The sequence below is a fragment of the Agelaius tricolor genome, unplaced genomic scaffold, assembly GCF_023055355.1.
Source record: "Agelaius tricolor isolate 1412-34295 unplaced genomic scaffold, bAgeTri1.0.p SCAF_31, whole genome shotgun sequence".
Classification (NCBI taxonomy): domain Eukaryota; kingdom Metazoa; phylum Chordata; class Aves; order Passeriformes; family Icteridae; genus Agelaius; species Agelaius tricolor.
Window position 1 is genome coordinate 3,550,079 of NW_027269291.1, and position 18,981 is coordinate 3,569,059.

General features: G+C 45.7%; 2 protein-coding genes across 2 annotated transcripts; one reads left to right on the forward strand and one right to left on the reverse strand.

Moving 5' to 3' along the window:
- Positions 1–2,661: 2,661 nt before the first annotated feature.
- On the reverse strand, positions 2,662–3,601 carry LOC139601542 (olfactory receptor 6E1-like). Its single transcript, XM_071450670.1, is given in 2 exon segments — positions 2,662–3,141; positions 3,143–3,601. Coding segments are annotated over 2 exon segments (939 nt in total).
- A 4,687-nt stretch (positions 3,602–8,288) lies between these two features.
- On the forward strand, positions 8,289–10,828 carry DAD1 (defender against cell death 1). Its single transcript, XM_071450652.1, has 3 exons — positions 8,289–8,545; positions 9,996–10,146; positions 10,641–10,828. Exons 1-2 carry the CDS (start codon positions 8,335–8,337, stop codon positions 10,124–10,126), a joined length of 342 nt encoding a protein of 113 aa, XP_071306753.1. The 5' UTR covers positions 8,289–8,334; the 3' UTR covers positions 10,127–10,146; positions 10,641–10,828.
- Positions 10,829–18,981: the final 8,153 nt, after the last annotated feature.

Sequence of the window (18,981 nt, forward strand, 5' to 3'; positions counted from 1 at the left end):
CAATTACAAACTAATATGAATATGAAATGTATAAAAGTGTGGAACCACTTAAGACTTACCACATGTAATTTAACTTTTGAAAAAATATGCCCACTTGCAGCTGTGTAGCATTCACATCCACTGAGACAATTCTAGTCATGTTGGTATAGTTACTTTAGACAAGAGATTGGATTGTTCCCTCTGAATTTGATTTCATTCATCTTTAGATCTATCTTTAGGTGTCTAAAAAAAACTATTCCTTAAATCTAAAGATTCAGCTGTCCTGAATCACAGAGTGAAATGGGACACTGTGCAGAGGAGTGGGATTGCAATCGGCTGATTTGGGGAATCACTGCTGAGATGAAATCTGAACTGGACACCCAGGCAACTGGTGCAATTCATAAAGAGACAACCCTTTTCCACAGAAAAGTGCCTCATCCTCACTTTGGGCAGTTAAAGTCACTCAGATTAGCCAATTTGATAGTAAAGAGTCAAGGGTAAGTATTATTAGTCACAGGCTCTGAGGGCTAAAAATGTAATGAGAAGTTTTCCTCAAGAATGTTATTTTCTTTCATTGTCTTTTAGGGAAAAAATGCTTACAGTTCCCTAAGCTTTAGGAATTATTCACATTTCTTGATCACTTTGCTCAGAGTATCCTTCACTTCTCTATTTGTCAGACAGTAGATGAGCAGTGGAGGAGCAACAGCGTAAAAACCTGAGAAGATTATTCAGTGCTTTGAGAGCCCTAATTGTTGGCACATGTCAGGCTGTAATTATACCCAGGGGAAAACATACAGTAAGGAACCACAATTTGAGGGGGTTTGGGAAACTTTGGGAAAGAACACTCTCATCCTTGCATAGGTTTATTGTTTTGGCATCATCAGTGACCTTGGATGTTGAACCACACTCGCACTGTCCAGGAGATTGGGGATATGTCCAGACTTGGAGTGAAGAACCACTCAAGGAAAAGTGGAAAGGACCATTCCAAGTTCCCCTGACTATCCACACATCTGTCAAAATTACTGGTGGAGATTCCTGGATTCACTACACACAGCCAAAGCCAGCCCCAAACCTGGAAATGCCTTTACAGCTAAGACTGAAACAAAATGTTCCATGAATTGTGCTTGGGATCAAGGATTATTGTATTTGGGATCAAGGATTATCTCTACTGAATTAGAGGGAGGACAAGGAATTCTGTTGATGGGTTCAGTGTGTGTGGTAGTGATTGTAAACACAGCTTTGTGGAAGCTGAAGTTCTAAAAACAAGAATATTAATAAGAATGGTATTTCTGTACTTGTTTTGTGGCTTGGTAGCTCAATGTGATCTCTGTAGCCTGTGGAGGACCCACATGCACTGACCATAACCCTCCCCACCCACCCTGTGTGCTGGGCACAGTGCTGGAGTACTCTGGAATGAATGAACAAACTTGTTTATTCAGGTGTTTAGTATTTCATTTTGTTTCTCACAATCTAAACTATCTTAGTTGGCTATAAATTACATTGGTCATCCCCAAAACCAGTGTGTTTCACTCCTGGTAGAAATTAGCAAACCATCTCTCTGTATTTATCTCAATCTATGAGAGTTTTTGTTTCTGTTTTTCCTCTTTTCCCACTGTGGGGTGGAAGGTGTGAGTGGGAATTTGGTTACTCACTCAGACTAACCCATCCCAGCAAGGGGGGAAACGCTGAGGCAAAGCTGACACCAGGGAACAGAAGATCAGAAAATCCTTTCTGTGCTGGCATATTTTCATTGCCAACAGGAGGAATTACATAACATCTACAAAGCACAAACCATTTGAAATCAGCATCTTTAATTCACAATACAGATGTTGCACCTGGGAAACAATTCAGATACTTGGATGGGCTACTCCACTGTCACCATCATATTTTCTGGAAAAATCCCTTCACCAGGATTTCTCTCCTAGGAAGCTGAGAAGCCTCAGAGAAAAAGGAGAACAATATTATCTCATTTGCTTCTCCTGTGTTTTGCTGCTTTGGAATGTGGTAGGTGATGGTTTCATTGGTTTCATGTGAATTGTTTTTACTTAATGACCAACCACTGTCAAACTGTGTCAGGGCTTTGGAGACAGTCATGAGTTTTTCATTAGTATCATTCAGCCTGTATCCTTTCTGTATTCTTTAGTATAGTTTTAGTATAACATAATATAATACAATACAATATAATATAATAATTAGCCTTCTAAGAACATGGGGTCAGATTCCTTCATTTCCTTCCAACTGACTTGTTCTTAATTTCTCTACCAATCCTCTCAAACTTTTCAATAGATGATCCCAGCTCTCTTGCCACTTACAATGTCTATGAGGATCTTGTACACCAGACTTACTACTGCTGCTCTCTGCAGCTTTATTGCTTCTCAGCTTCTCCCTTGAATATCTTTCCTGCAAACATACTGGAGGACAGCCAGACTGCTGGTTGGGAAGATCTATGTTATAGGAACAGATTTTGGCAGTCAAAACCTGGATATATCACAGTGAAATTTGTGTTAGAGCACATCTAGTATAAAAGAAAAGCAGCCACTCTGGACAAAGGTGGGATCATATGAAGCAACCATTAGTAAGAGAGGGATAAGCAAACCTTGGCTTATATTTATTTTATGATGAGAAATTACTATTATCAGAATAATTATTATTTTATTATCAGAAAACACAAGACTCCACCATTCACATCTGCCTCAGAGAGCCAGAAAACTTCAGAATTTTCTCCTTTAAAGCTTGCTTGACTTGCCTGTTCCTGAGTGAGTAGATGTAAGGGTTGACTGTTTGAGTCAGCACGGAGAAGAACAAAGACAGAACTTTGTCAGAGTCCTGCCCACCTCGCTGGGCTGGGCGGATGTACCTGTAAATACAGGTGCTGTAAAACACCATCACCACGATGAGGTGAGCTGAGCATGTGGAAAATGCCTTCCTCCTGCCTGCTGCTGATGGAATAAGCAAGATGGTGACAATAATGCAGCCATAAGAAACAGCAGTTACTATCAGGGTACCCGGGAGGATGATGATGAGCATAATGAACATCAGCTCTTCGATGAAGCCTGTGTCTGTGCAGGACAGCTGCAGCAACAGGGAAGCATCACAGTAAAAGTGATTCATGACATTGGGACCACAGAATGGCAACTGCACTGTCATGATGGTGGGGGGAAAACATCAGGAGAAAAGTCAGTGCCCAGCAGCCCAGGATCAGCTGCAGGCAGAATCTGCTGTTCATGATGGCTGGGTAGTGCAAGGGGTGGCAGATGGCAACATAGCGGTCCAGGGACATCACTGCCATGTAGAAAAGGGTGCAGGTACCCAGGCAGTAGAAAAGCAGCATCTGGAGGAAGCAGCCAGGCAGGGAAATTGTCTTCCTCTCTGTCAGGAGGCTGTACAGGGTGCTGGGAAGGAAGGTGGAGGTGAAGGTGATTTCCAAAAGGGCAAAATTCCTGAGGAAGTAGTACATGGGGGTCTGGAGGAAGTTATTGGTAAGAGTGATGCTGATGACAGAAATGTTTCCAAGCAGGATCAAGAGGTAGGCAATGCCAAGGAGCACAAAGAGGGTGATCTCCCACTGGCGGCTGTTAGCCAGTCCCAGGAGGACAAACTCCACTACAGCTGTGTGGTTCATTGAGACACCATTGAAAAAGCTGGCAAGAAAAAGAAGAAAACCTGTTTTGGGAACTGTTGGAAAACAGCTGAACATGTGTCAGTTTGGCTTTGCTAACATTACAGGGCAATACCAGCAACAAACCTCTTGTAAAAGACTGCAGCAGCCACAGAAACCACATATTAAAAATCGTGGTCATGTCAAAGGAGTCCCAAGCTTCATTTGTAAGACTGAGTCCTCACTCCAGTTAAAACAATTCCTGAGAGGTGCAGAAGCTGTTATTGGGTCTCTCTGAATGATCTGACAACATCCACCCTCCAACAAACCAAAAAAAGGAGCCAAATGCCCAGAATGGGAACTTTGCTGTGTCCAGAGACTTACCACAGAGGAATGCAATCATTCACAGACTGACTCTGAAGCAGGTCAGATTGGTGCAAGGAAACATTAATATTGTAAAAAGAGCAAATTACTGCAGTTAAAAGGAGGCAGGGAAAGAGAGAGAGGCAGAGACTCTTCAGAGAAGAGGCAGACAGACAGCAATGCTGTAAAGTTGAGGCTTCTGGCTACCACTGAGAGAAGGCAAAATGCACAGAGCAGTGCTGGATGTTACAGCAGGCACCAGTGGCACAGAGGGAATGGCAACAACTGTGAGGGCATTGCCTGTTTGCTTACCCTCAGCTCCACAGCTGCAGTGCATCAGCTCTGCTGCTGATCCTTCTTCTTCAGAGCCCCTGTGTCCAAGCCCCCCACCCAAGCTCAGTGTTCTCTGCCCAGTGACCCTGTCCGTGGCTCTGCTGCCAAACTCCACCATGGCATCACCTCCTGAAGGGAGACCTGGAACCTCTGTCTGATCCCCTTCAAGCACAGTTTGTTCTTGCAGGTTGCCAGATCCCATCTGTGGTTTTTCAATTCTTCCTCCCAGTCACCAGCCCTCCTTGCCCTGTCTTGTTTTGCACTCATATAATCTATTATGTTATCTGGATATTTTAATCTGGGTTTAGATGAATTTCAGGCTCATTGCAGATATTTCTGAATGACTGAAGTAAACAACAACACAATGAATTTCCAGGAAAAGCAAGCCCATCTTATTTAGCTGATAACCCATATCAAACAAGACACTCAAATTTTCCTCTTGAAATGCTCAACAAAAGGATAGCTAGAAACTGGGATGGTACAACTCTTCTTAATGCACTATTCCCACCAAATCTTTCCCCTTAGAGCCCTTTTCAAGCAAAACACAGGAGTTTATTTCCATCATCTTATGGTTGTTTCTCAAAAAACACCAATAGAAAACTTCCTTCTAACAAACTATATTAAATATAGGACATATTTTCAATGCCACAGATGGACTGATATTATCTTGAAATTGAGAGAGGTCCCCTAAGCCAAGAAACTCCCTCAGTAACAGCTAAAGGCCTTTACTTTAGTTTGAAGATTAAAAGTTCAGTTTTCCAAGTCAATGCTCCTTTAAACTTTCCCTCTTCTTCAGAAAACTACACCCAAACTCTAAGAAATGCTCCAGGTAGTTACCAGTATATCCACCACAATCCAGGATGCTACAAAGAGAATTCTGAGTCTGATTCTGTTCCTCCTTAACTTAGTCTTACAATTGATTTCTGGCAAAAAAAAATTTCCTCTCTCTTCAGCTCCTTTATATAATAGTGGCAGGGTATTACAGTCCTGTGTTTCCTCACTGTGCCAAACCTCAGGGACCAATTAGGTATCAAAATCTGAAAAAACACCTTGTGGGAAAACACTCGTGAAGGAACAGCAAGAGTATAATCAAACCACAGAGAAAATGAGATTGGGAAGGACCTCTGGAGGTCCAGTCCTTGCTGAAATCAAAGCAGGACAGGGTTGCTCATGCCCTTCTCTCAGTAAGTGTGGATATCTCCAAACAGAGCATGTATAAACTTCCCTGCAGTGCCACAACTCCCCTTGTGATTTTTGTGCAGAAAAGATTTACTTGAAGCCCTTTGTGAGTGGTCTGGCTCTAACTCGTCTCTGAGTCCCCTTCAGTGGACTCCTCTTGACTTTGTCTTCTCTCTGCTTCTCCTCAGGTGTGGTGTGCCCCAGTTCTCTGATAAACTTGCTTGTCCTCCACTGGACTCACACCATCCTAATAACACCTTTGGGGTTTTTTTTAATATTGTGCACAGCTGTCCCAATACACTCTCACAAGTGCCAAGCAGCAAGAATTTAGTGCCAGATCAGCCTGGCAGAAGGCTCACCCAGTGTGCATCTGTGTGCAGACCTGGAGATGAGAAATGCTGACTTGGAAATGCCATGGAACAGGACAGACATTGCTGAGAGAGAAATGGAAATAGGAAAAAGTTTCAGAAGATGGCATTGACATCCTCCTCATGGCTCCTACTACAATGCATCTTTCACAGTCCTATTTCTCCAAATTATCCAGTGACAATACCACTGGATAATTTGGAGAAATAGAAGTGTGAAAGATGCATTGTAGTAGGAGCCATGAGGAGTAATTTTAGATGATTGGCTTTAAGGCATTTACAGCATGGTGTGGCAAAAGCTGATAGGCCAAGGAACGCTTATGGTGTATTGTAATTAAGAAATAATTGGGTTCTGATTGTGATAGCATGAATTATAACATCTGTATTGTCTCACCCTTCTCATGAGACTGAAAATGGAATAAAAGTTTTTAAAACACCTCTGAGTTACCCCATCTCTGGGTCAGAAAATGGATTGATCCAACATAAACTCAGCAGGGAGTGGTGGCTGACAGAGGATTGCCTGGGGTGGCGTTCACAGGGGTCCCAGGACGAGAGAAGAGATGAGAATCTTGACTCCATGTTTCAGAAGACTGATTTATTATTTTATGATATATATTATATTAAAAGAAAATAATATATTGAAACTATACTAAAAGAATAGAAGAAAGGATTTCATCAGAAGGCTTGAAAGGAATAGAATGGAATGGTAATAAAATCTTGAGACTGACCAGAGAGTCTGAGCCAGCTGACTGTGATTGGCCATTAATTAAAAACAACCACATGAGACCAATCAAAGATGCACCAGTTGAATTCCACAGCAGCAGATAATCATTGTTTACATGTTGTTTCTGAGGCCTCTCAGCTTCTCAGGAGAAAAAAAATCCTAGCAAAGGATTTTTCATAAAATAATTCTGTGATAATTGCCAACGCCTCAGAGCTGACCCTGGCCTGGAACAGCTGCTGTACCTCGCACAGCCAAAGTGATTTCCACAACCCAGCCTCAGGCCCATCAGATCTGTGTGACTGTTGGGATCAAAGACTTTTTTTTTATGGTTTCCTTGCAGTGTCACTGAAACTGTGAGAAAAACCCTCCAACAACATATTTAGTGTTAGAGAGTGAAGGCATTACTTTAATCTGGCCAGGATGTGCAACAGAAAGAATTTCATCCACACATTGTTGGTGATGAAGAGAGACAGAAAATACCGATTTGGTGATCAGAATCCAAATTTATTGTGGACTACCAATGCTTATATACTTTTTTAGGAAGACTAGCAATGTTTACTACAATGATTAGGTTAAAATTGCATACACAAGCATATTACAACTTTTCTTGCTTGCAGAGTTTAATGAAATTTTCTTTTCTGGTAAACCTCTCTGATTGAATCTTCATTTAATCCTCAAAGTTCTGTTTGCTCTTGCCAAGGCATCCTGTTATCAAATCTCTTATGCCAACCAGGTCCAAAGTTGATCATCTGTCTTGCATCCAATATCTCAACAACGTATTGTCTGGGTGTGCAGAGAAAATCCTTCCATCACACATCACTTTTTACTGGATTTTTCAGATACTTATACAGTCAAACCCCATGGAAATTCATTGTTCAGTGTTCGTTGGTTTCAAGTTATGCAGCTCTTAGCATTTGGTTTCCCATTGGTTATGGATCTGTTGGGCTCTGATGTTAATTAGGTCCTCATTCCTTGGTTCTCTCATTTTTTCTCAGACCAGGTGTCTCTGACCATGCCGGGGTGAGGTTTGAGTTGATGTTCATTAATGGTCATTATCTTTTGTGTCTTTTCTGTGCTGCTCCCAGCCTGCTGAGATGTTAAGCTCATCACACCTTGAGTGACAATCCTTTGAAAAGAAACTTCAACTCCTTTCCCCCGGCAAAGGGGAACAAAAAACTGACTAAAGTTACAAAAAAAATTTAAATTTCGTATCATTTTCCAACAGCAGGAGGCAGACTGGGATCGTTTTGCTTTTACCCGGGAGGGGAATCAGTGTCCCCTGGACACTCCTTCAGCCAGGAACCCCCCCCGGACACTCCTTCGGCCACAAACACCAGGACATTCCTTCAGCCAGGAATCCCCCTGGACCTTCCTTCGGCCACAAACACCAGGACATTCCTTCGTCCAGGAATCCCCCTGGACATTCCTTCGGCCACAAACACCAGGACATTCCTTCAGCCAGGAATCCCCCTGGACATTCCTTCGGCGAGGAGCCCCAGACATTCCCTCAGCCAGGTATCCCTGACACCCCCTCAGCCGAGCCGCCTCAGGCAAAGCCCCGCCCCCAGCAGCAGCGCCGGGCTCTGATTGGCTTTTGGAAAGAAAAATTCTCTAATCTGCCCAGCAACAGCCAGCTCTACGCTCTTATTGGCTCTTTGCAAGCACAGGGGTGCGGACACCGCGAACACCTGAGCGCATGCGCAATTTCCCCTATAGCTCGCCGCCACGTCAGTACGCGCCTGCGCGGTGCGGGCGGGCGACGCGGCGCATGCGCAGAGCGAGAGGCGGCGGTCATGGCGGGCTCGGTGCGGGCTGTGGCGCGGCGCTTTCTGTCCGAGTACGGCGGCGGCACCGCCGGGCGCCTCAAGGCGTTGGACGCCTTCCTGCTCTACGTGCTGCTCACGGGCGCGCTGCAGTTCGGATACTGCCTCGGCGTCGGCACCTTCCCCTTCAACTCCTTCCTCAGCGGCTTCATCTCGGCCGTCGGCAGCTTCATCCTGGGCGGTCAGTGCCGGCCCCTCACGGCCGTGGCGCGGGTCGGGCTCACCCTGAGCCTCCGCCCGGAGGTGGCGGGGAGCCTCAGGAATCAGCAGCGCTCAGAGCTGGCCCTGTAGCGGGGAGCCCCGGGGCCCTCAGCACCCCCGGGGCCCTCAGCACCCCCGGGGCCCTCAGCACCCCCGGGGCCCTCAGCACCCCCGGGGCCCTCAGCACCCCCGGGGCCCTCAGCACCCCCGGGGCCCTCAGCACCCCCGGGGCCCTCAGCACCCCCGGGGCCCTCAGCACCCCCGGGGCCCTCAGCACCCCCGGGGCCCTCAGCACCCCCGGGGCCCTCAGCACCCCCGGGGCCCTCAGCACCCCCGGGGCCCTCAGCACCCCCGGGGCCCTCAGCACCCCCGGGGCCCTCAGCACCCCCGGGGCCCTCAGCACCCCCGGGGCCCTCAGCACCCCCGGGGCCCTCAGCACCCCCGGGGCCCTCAGCACCCCCGGGGCCCTCAGCACCCCCGGGGCCCTCAGCACCCCCGGGGCCCTCAGCACCCCCGGGGCCCTCAGCACCCCCGGCCTTTCCCGAGCTCCCCATTCCCCTGCCCGCGGAGCCCCGGGGCCCTCAGCACCCCCGGCCTTTCCCAGCTCCCCGTTCCGCTCCCCTGCTCTGCAGCTGCAGGGCCGGCCCGGAGCGTTGTCCCCCGGCTGTCCTTGCAGTTCAGAGGGACTGAGAGTCCCGCTGGGGCACCTGCACGGTGCTGCTGCCCAGAATACCCCAAAGCCGCCCTGTTTCTGTGCAGGGTTGGAAGAGCTGGGGGTGTTCAGGACAGGAGAAGGTTGCAGTGATATCTGAGAGCCCTTTCCACGGCGTAAAGGGGCTCCAAGACAGCTGGAGAGGGATTTTGGACAAGGGCTGGAGTGACAGGACAAGGGAGAATGGTTTCCCACTGCCAGAGGGCAGGGATGGGTGGATAGTGGGATATTGGGAAGGAATTGTTCCCTGTGAGGGTGGAGAGGCCCTGGCACAAAGTGCCCAGACTGCCTGAATTCCTGGAGGCATCCAGGGTGAGTTTAGGTGGGGCTTGGAGCAGCCTGGGATAGTGGAAGGTGTCCCTGGGATTGGAATGAGATCTCTAAGGTCCTTCCAGCCCAAATCATTCTGTGTTTCTGGCACACCCAGCAGAGAACAGAGGAATATGGACGCTCTTGTGTGAGTCCAGGCCTGCTCTGAGCCTGTTCCCCTCAGGATCTGGGTGCCCTGTGGTGTGTGTGGTGCTGTGGGAGCACTGACTCCACCACAGCCCCATCCAAATTCCCTGCCAGTGTCCTGCTCCTCTCTAGGATCTATGGAGTAACTTCTCCCTGAGGGAACAGTGACCCATCCTGGGCTGGGCTGCCCCAGGAAGGCTTTTCTTTCCTCCATGATTTCCTCCTGTGCTCACTGATGGCTCCTTCTTGCTCTGCTGTGCAGTTTGCCTCCGGATCCAGATCAACCCCCAGAACAAGGGCGAGTTCCAGGGCATCTCCCCCGAGCGGGCCTTTGCTGATTTCCTCTTTGCCAACACCATTCTCCATCTCGTCGTCATCAATTTTGTTGGCTGAGCTCTGGGAGAGCCTGACAGGTACTGAGGGGTCACAAAAGGGGCAACCACAGCACTGCAGTGCTTTTGGGGAGAGCTAGAATGAGAGTAAATCCAGGAGTCCCCTGAGCTCCTCTGGCCAATCATAGCTGAGCTGTTGGCCTCTGGGTTGGCACAGAGTGAGGATTTATCTCTGATTTTAACCCTTTTTTGGATTTTGTAATTAAAGAGTTAACTAAGACAGCTACAGAAACCTACCCACATTCCTCTCTTAGGAGAGAAATTCCCCATTCTTCTTTGGGAAGAAGCTTTGGGAGCTCCAAGTCCTGGGCTCTGTGAGGCTGAGGCATGGCTGGGGTTCAGGTCTGGAGTTGTTTGCAGATGGGGCAGCAGGGGACAGGGACAGTTGGGTGCTGGGAGTGGGGACATTCCCTGTTGTTTCTCTTGCAAGGTGCCACAGGATCACTGGGGCTTGGGGGAGCTCTGTCCCCTCTGCTCTGCAGTGACATTGCTGATGTTGTCTCCTCTCTTTCCAGGTCTTGAACTGCTCCTGATGGCAAAGCCTGGCATGGGGAAGTGCCCAGCTCACTCTCACCTTCTTCTTTGATGGAAGAAGGGATGCAGGGCTCAAGATTTCCCCCCCTCAGAGTGTCCTGTGGAGGGGTCTGCAGCCTCATTGTGTAACTGTGATCCTTTCCATCAATAAAACCTTTATGACACTGCAGCCTTTTCCATTCTGGGGACAAACACAGAGCTTCTCCTGCATCCTGCTTCCCTCTTAGGCATGACTCCCTGCTTTTACCTCTCTCCCTTCCTTTCTACCCAACAGGCTTTTTTTCCTGTGCCCCAGTTTTGGAGGAAAGCAAGAAACAAGTGGTCATGGAAACTCAGTTGTCATCCACCCTTTTCATCTCCCTCTTTCCTGCCTTTTGATCTCCCAGAGTCTGTTGCCATCTTGGCCCTGGGCTTCAAATCTGTGGAAAATTCAGCTGAGGCTGTGGTTGGTGGTCACAAAGGGAGGGAAGTGTCCTCCAGCAGATCCCCAGTTTCTGCAGAGCCTCAGAGACACAGGGGACACACCTGGAGAAACAGGGGTCTTCTTGAGCCAGGTCTCATAAGCTCTTGGAGATCTATTTCACACCCAAGATAGCTCAGCTACTTTAGAAGGCATAAAATCAGCAGGATGGCTTCTGTGGTAGTGTTGGAAACAAAAAGGTTTTATTAAAAGGCAAAATAACGAAACTACAAAGAAAAACTGAGCCAAGTGCAAGAGGTTCTTGCTGCTGGTAAAACACCTCACAAAAGTGATTTTTTTTCTTTGTTTTCTTATTTTTCTAGTAAATTGCTCAGGTGAAACTTTTTGGTTCCTGTCCAATTAGCCATCCTTAAGTTTGAGGTGAAGTCCTCTAAGCCCTATGAAATGTCTTTTCACCTAATTGAAGAGAAAAACTGCTAAGCTTATTTCCTTTTTAAGGGGACAAAAGATACTTTTGCCAACAAAAACCGCATTTCTCTAACCTGGGTGTCCCAGCTGGCCTTTGAGGCTCCCTGAGGGTGATGTGTGGGGTCAGTGTGCCTGCACTGTGACAAACACAGGGCTGTGGGATGGGCTGGCAGGGCTCTGGGGCCAGGGAGGAGCTGCCCCCTCAGAACCACAGAGCCAGGGCTGGAGCATTGTCCAGTCCAGCCATGCACCCACCTGTGACCCTGTTCATCCCCCTCAGGGTGAGGGGAGAGATGAGGATTGACTCCGTGTTCCAGAAGGCTTGACTGATTATTTTATGATATATATTACATTAAAACTATACTAAAAGAATAGAAGAAAGGATTTCATCAGAAGGCTGGCTAAGACTAGAATAGGAAGGAATGATAACAGAGGTTTGTGGCTTGGACTCTGTCTGAGCCAGCTGGGCTGTGATTGGCCATTAATTAGAAACAACCACATGAGCCCAATCCCAGATGCACCTGTTGCATTCCACAGCAGCAGATAACCATTGTTTGCATTTTGTTCCTGAGGCCTCTCAGCTTCTCAGGAGGAAAAATCCTAAGGAAAGGATTTTTCATAGAAGATGCCTGTGACACCCAGCAGTGCCACTGTAATCAAACCTCATCACCCAGTGCCAGATCCTGGCACCTCCTGAACAGCCCAGTGTGGTAAAATCAGAGAACCCCAACTCTGGGAATGATTGGCATCTGACTCCAAGGCTTTAGAATGCTGCACACTCACTTTATTAAAACTATATTATATTACATTATACTATAACCATAAATCATACTTATTTCTGACTAACTGCTCAAAACCCCATCTGCTGACAGTCCTGACACCCACACATGGATCCAACTGCTCAATGAAACAAAACACCATCACCAGAATCCAATCAAGTGATCACCTTGGGTAAACAATCTCCAGAACACATTCCACAGGAGCAGCAAATGAGATAAGAATTGGATTTTCTTTCTCTGAGGTTCCTGGCTGTGATTCCCAGGAAATATCCTTGGGAAGTGGTCACAGACATATTTTCGGAAAAATCCTTTTGCTAGGGTTTTTGTCCTGAGAAGCTGAAAGGCCTCAGAAATGAAATGTAACCAATAATTATCTGCTGCTGTGGAATGCAACAGGTGCATCTGGGATTGGTCTCATGTGGTTGTTTCTAATTAATGGCCAATCCCAGTCCAGCTGTCTTGGACTCTCTGGTCAGTCACAAGATTTTATTATCATTCCTTCCCATTCCTTGCTAGCCTTCTGATGAAATCCTTTCTTCTATTCTTTTAGTATAGTTTTAATATATTATTTTCTTTTAATATAATATATATAATAAAATAATAAATCAGCCTTCTGAAACACGGAGTCAAGATTCTCATCTCTTCCCTCCTCCTCCAGGGACCCCTGCAAACACCACCACAAACTCGTGCCTTGCTTTTCTCTGGGAAGGGAAATGTGGCCACACCCCAGGGGTGGTGGCTCCACCACCTCGCTGGGCAGCCCTTCCAAGGCCTGACCCCCCTGATCTGATCTGAATCTCTCCTGTCTCAGCTCAAGGCCATTCCCAGGTCCTTTCACTGCAGGCACAGCACAAGAGACTGACCCCACCTCACTACAGGTGTGATGTGAGCCCCCCTGAGCCGCCTCTTCTCCACAGAGCAACCCCAGCTCCCTCAGCCACCCCCCAGAACAGAAATATTTTCTAGTCCTTTTGTGGGCCTGGTTGCTCTTTGTGGAAACCCAGGGATTGTTTCTCTGTCTGCTCTGGGGTGCCCTGAGCCCCAGGCGAGCACTGACTCTGACCCTCATTCATGGAGAAAGTTTCCCAGATTTCAGGATAGACTGGAACCCACAAAAGTGTGAAATAGATTATAGAGAGCAGTGTAGGTGTATCACTTGGTGAGAAATTGTGGTTTTGGGATTTTTAGTATGTTGTGGATGGAAGCAAAATGGAGGGCACAGGGTGTTGTCCTGGGTTTCTTCTTCATGCTGCTTCTTCCTCCTTCTCCATGGGTTTGGGTGGCATTTTGTAATTGGGCAGAAAAATCCACATTGGGATCAGTTATTGGGTTAAAAGGGAAAATAATCGAGGTGTTGGGTCTTAATTGGACAATTTAGTCTTAAAAGACCTTGTAAAAGATTGTTGGCCATTTTGTGCCTTCTAATGAAAAGCTGCCCAACTCACAGCAGTGAGACTGTTTTACTGATTAGAAGTAATAAACACCTGAGTCTGAACACGAATTACTGTGTCAAATGCCTTCAATCCAGACCCAGAAAAGCCAACAACTGGTACCACCACAGCTCTTCACCGGACACACTCCAGCCCCTCAAAAAAAATCCTTTTTAAAGTGAGGGGTCCAGAACTGAGAGCAGCACTGGAACCGCAGCCTCCCCAGCACATACAGGGGCGATCACTGCGCTGGTTTTGGTACAAGCCAGGCTGCTGTTGGCCCCCTTGGCCGCTTGGGCTCACTGTTGGCTCGCAGCTGGAGCCAGCACTGCCAGGTCCCTCCTCCTGAGCAGCTCCTGAGCCTCCCCTCCCCACCTGGAGCTGCAGAGGCTGCTGCGACCCCAGTGCAGGAGCAGCCCTTGAACCTCATGCCCTGGAGCTTTGCCCTCTGATCCAGTCTGTTCAGGCCTCTCTAGAACCTTCAGGAGGTTCTGTTCTCAAGCTGATGCTGCTTTGTGCTTGTCTGGTTTTCTCTGCAGCTGAAACGCTGGGGAGGTAAAACCTTGAGAGCCTTGAGGCTCCATGGCATGGAAATGTTTGTGTGCTGCACTGAGGAGTTGGAACTTTGGCTCTCTGATGGCTTCAGGACCTCTCAGAATTCTATTTTGGCTCCTCTTTATCACCTTTTTAACATTTCCAGGTTGATTTTGCAACCTGTAGCCAAAACCTCTTTCCTGACACAGGCTGTGAGATGTGAGGGGTCAGGGTTTTCACTGTCCTGGGTGATGGAGTCTGGCTCTGTGTCAGGGACAAGAACTCGTGCCAGCACTCCTGGAGTTGTTTGCAGTGGCAGCAGGGCAGGGACAGCAGGCAGGGACTTGTCACAGCCCATGTCACAGTTGAGATGACCATGACACACAGAATATCAGCACAGAGCATCAGAAAGCTTCAGCCCATACAGGGTAACACCACAGCACTTCAGAAGGTTTCAAACCTTGGCCCTTCTTATTCTTTGGCTAAACCTTTTATCCCCTCATGTGTAGGAATGTGTCCCCTGTTGACAGAGTGACTAAATCATCCTTTGTCTCCTTAAAAAGGAAGAAAAGCCCAGAAGTTTCTCTGCTCAATTTAGTAAAAAGACACCTCATAGGACCTTGGGGACTTCACCTCTAACTTAAGGCTATCCTTAGGCCAAAAGGTCCTGCCTGAGCAATTCACTAGAAAAAGAGAAAACAAAAGGAACTAATCACTTTTGTGGGGTGTTTTAGCAGGAGCAAGAACCTCTTACCCCTGGCTCAGGTTTTCTCTGTGAAGAGTTTTGTGTGAAAAATGCCAATCACTTGTTTTTGAAATTTTAAAAGTTTAATAGTAATAAAATGGTTAGAAAAATAGTAATATAATTAGAGTAATAATAATTTGGACAATTAGGATTTAGGACAATATGACACAATAAAAACAAAGAGTTATGGACAGTCTGGGTACCTCTTTCTGAGCAAAATAAGCCCGAAAAAGGACCCACGTTAACAGAGGATTAACCCTTAAAAACAACAGCCTGTTGCATATTCATACACCTCATCCATGGTGCATAAATTCCATTCAAACACGGGATTCTGGCTGGGCAGTGCCAGCTTCTTCCTCTGAATCCTGAGGCATCTTCAGTGCTGAGTGAGGCAGAAAGAAGTTCGTTTCTTCTGATAATAGAGAAATAAATTCTCTTTCCCTGAAAGATTCAGGTGTCCTGTGGCTGCTATCTCAGTGTACCTCATTTCTTTCTTTAAAAAAATATCCTACATACATAGTTTCCATTTAAACATTATGTTATAACCTAAAACTCTATTTAATACACTACTAAAAAAATTAATACAGCATAACTTTCTAACATAACATATAATATCCATTTGAATATTTGCAAAAAGCCAATCATAAAATACACATTTTTCACATTGGTTATTTTGCCTTTTATTCAAAATTTCTGTTTCCAGCACTACCACAGAAGTACCACTGAAAACCAGAAAAGCTAAAACCAGAGTCATCACCCCCCCACACACTTTATAATGCATTTCTGCCCTCCTTTTCCTGCCCACTCTATTCATAGCTCCATCCTTCCTGCTGTGCCCAAAACAACTCCGCAGGCGCAGGCTGTGGTGAGTTTTCATTCCACTTTGCCTTGTGGTCTAACGTCTGCTGTTCTTTTCCACAGCCTCTCCCCTGCCTGCCACGTGCCGCCCCCAGGCCCTTGGTGCTGCACTTTCCAGAGGAAGTGGTTTTTGTGGTGGGCTGCAGGCGGGCACCAGTGGTGACCCAGATCTCGATTGTGGCGTCATGGAACTCGTGCTGTGGCCTCTTCCTGCCCCAGCTGGGCCACCCTGTGAAAAATGGGTGGTTTGTGATTGGCTCGTTGCAAACATTCAATTTTTTTTTTTCAAATATTTTTTCAAGCTTTGCAAATATTTTGCAAATGTTCTGTTATGTCAAAAAGTTATGCTCCGTTAATTTTTTTTGGTAGTGTGTTAAATAGAGTTTAGGTTATAACATAATGTTAAAATAGAAACTATGTACGTGGGATATTTTTTTAAAGAAAGGAATGAGGTACTCGCACCAGATAGCAGCCACAGGACACCTGAATCTTTCAGAGAAAAGGAATTGATTGCTCCATTATCAGGAGAAATGAACTTCTTCCCACCTTGCTCAGCCCTGAAGACACCTTAGGATTCAGAGGAAGAAGCTGACACTGCCCAGACAGAATCCTGTATTTGAATGGAATTTATACACCATGGATGAGGTGTATGAATATGCAACAGGCTGTTGTTTTTAAGGGTTAATCCTCTGTTAACGTGGGTCCCTTTTTAGGCTTATTTTGCTCAGAAAGAGGTACCCAGACTGTCCATAACTCTTTGTTTTTATTGTGTCATATTGTCCTAATCCAAATTGTCCAATTTTTTATTACTCTAAATATATTACTATTTTTCTAACCATTTTATTACTATTAAACTTTTAACATTTCAAAAACAAGAGATTGGTGTTTTTCACACACATCCTGTCCTGCTGGGTTATTTCCTGGCTTTGCTTTGCTCTGTGGTTTTTGTAGCTTGAAATAAACAAGAAAATGAAGGGAAGGGGGGGCACATTGTGGTGGTGGGAGATTGGCAGCTTGATATCTGCAAGTGGCTTTTGTGAAAAACACCAATCACTTGGTTTTAAAATTGTAAAATTTAATAGTAATAAAATAAATTCTTTTTCTCTGAAAGATTTAGGTGTCCTGTGGCTGCTATCTCGGTGTGAGTCCTCTCTTTAAATAAAGTATCTTACATAGCATAGTGGTGTCTATTTAAATAAAGTTTCTTACATATTTTAACATTTTGTTATAACTTAAAACTATATTTAGCACACTACTTAAGAAAATTAATACTGCATTACTTTCTAACATAAAGCAAATATTATATTCATTTTAATATTTGCCAAAAGCCAATAATAAAATATGCATTTTTCACAGCTTTGGAGCAGACCTTGCAAATCCAGGGCTTTGCAGGTCACATGCCTGGAGCCATTTTAGTCAAAATATTTAATTCATCTCCCACTTGGCAAATCCTGTCCCTGGGATCAGTTTAACCTGGAAGAGGAAAACCTCAGGTGTGGAAATAGAAGCAGCACAGTCCTTAAGTCTTGCCCTTTCATTTGGGAGTGAGTTGAAGTGCAACATAAAAAATTTACTATGGTGATTAATTTTAAAAAGTGATGCTAAAAGTGAGTATGGAAAGTTTTCTTTCACATCCCTGAAATTTTCTGGGATGAGGTGAATTGGTTGGAAATCCGTGAAATACAATGACTTCTGACTTGTTATATAATCCAAATATGGTCTGGGCAGCTGGGCAAACACAAACCCTCCCTGTGTCCCACAGCCCCAACTGCTCTGGATGATCTGAAAGTGCAGAGGAGCAGGAATGGGGAAGAGGTTTCACAGTGACTGCTGTGAGCCACAGAGCAGTTGGATCAGAGGATCCATGTTTACCCCTGAAAGAATTTCCTACCAAGGTCACTGACACAGAAACCAAGAAAGAAAGAAGGAGAAATAAGAGAAAATTCAACTGCCTGTTCCAATGAGCACTTGGTTTGTCTCTGGTGACCAATGAGTAAAGTGTAAACTTATGAGCTTTGTAAGAATGTAGAAAAACATGCAGGCCATAATAAAATCAGTTTGAAGCCTTCTGAAAATGGAGTGTGGCTTTGTGTTGTCTCTGTCTCAAGTATGACACCTTAGGATTTTAGCTTTTATATTTTTCACCGATTTGTAATCCTGCAGTTCTTTAGTGTAGAACTCTAAACTCCATCATCCAGTGTGAGCTGCTGCTCTCCCATTCTGGTCAGACACAGCAATTGGGAATCAAGGACACCTCACTGCCTCAGGCCATGAGAGATGTGAACAAAAGTGATTTGGGGGAGAAAACTGGGGGTAAATGACTTCATTAGCTGAAGCTGTAATTGGAAGATTAACCCCCAATAAGCAAATGGACCAAACTTATAAAAGTGTGAAAATCTGTGGCCCATGGTCCATTTTTGGGTGTAGCACCTGGGGGCCCAAAATGTACCTTCAGTAAATAGAACCACTTTTTATTCCCTTGATTTTGTCTGGCCTCTGTGTTTAGGTAGTCCTAAAGGCATCAGAAGATGTTGCAGAAATTGATGTCACAAAAGGAGAACATTTCCCCTCCAGCTTTGCCAGGGACAGACAGAACCTGGAGGCAAGGGGGGCCCATTGGTGTCACCACTGCAAAGCAGGTGCCCCCAGAGTGGGGGACAGCACACGGGATCCCCTCAGGGCCCTGTGCACCCCACAGCAGCACCAAGCTGGACCTGGGACCAGCTCCCTGAGTGCCACCATGGTATTTTCTATGAAAAATCCTTTGCCAGGATCTTTTCCTCCTGAGAAGCTGAGAGGCCTCAGGAACAAAATGTGAACAATAATTATCTGTATATATTATATACAATATATAATAATATATATATATAATATATAATATCTATATCTCTCTCTATATATCTATATATATCTATATATATAATATATATAATATATATAATATATATAATATATATTATATATCAATATATTATATAATATATAATATATAGATATAATATATATCTATAATTATCTGCTGTGGAATGCAACAGGTGCATCTGGGATTGGGCTCATGTGGTTGTTTCTAATTAATGGCCAATCACA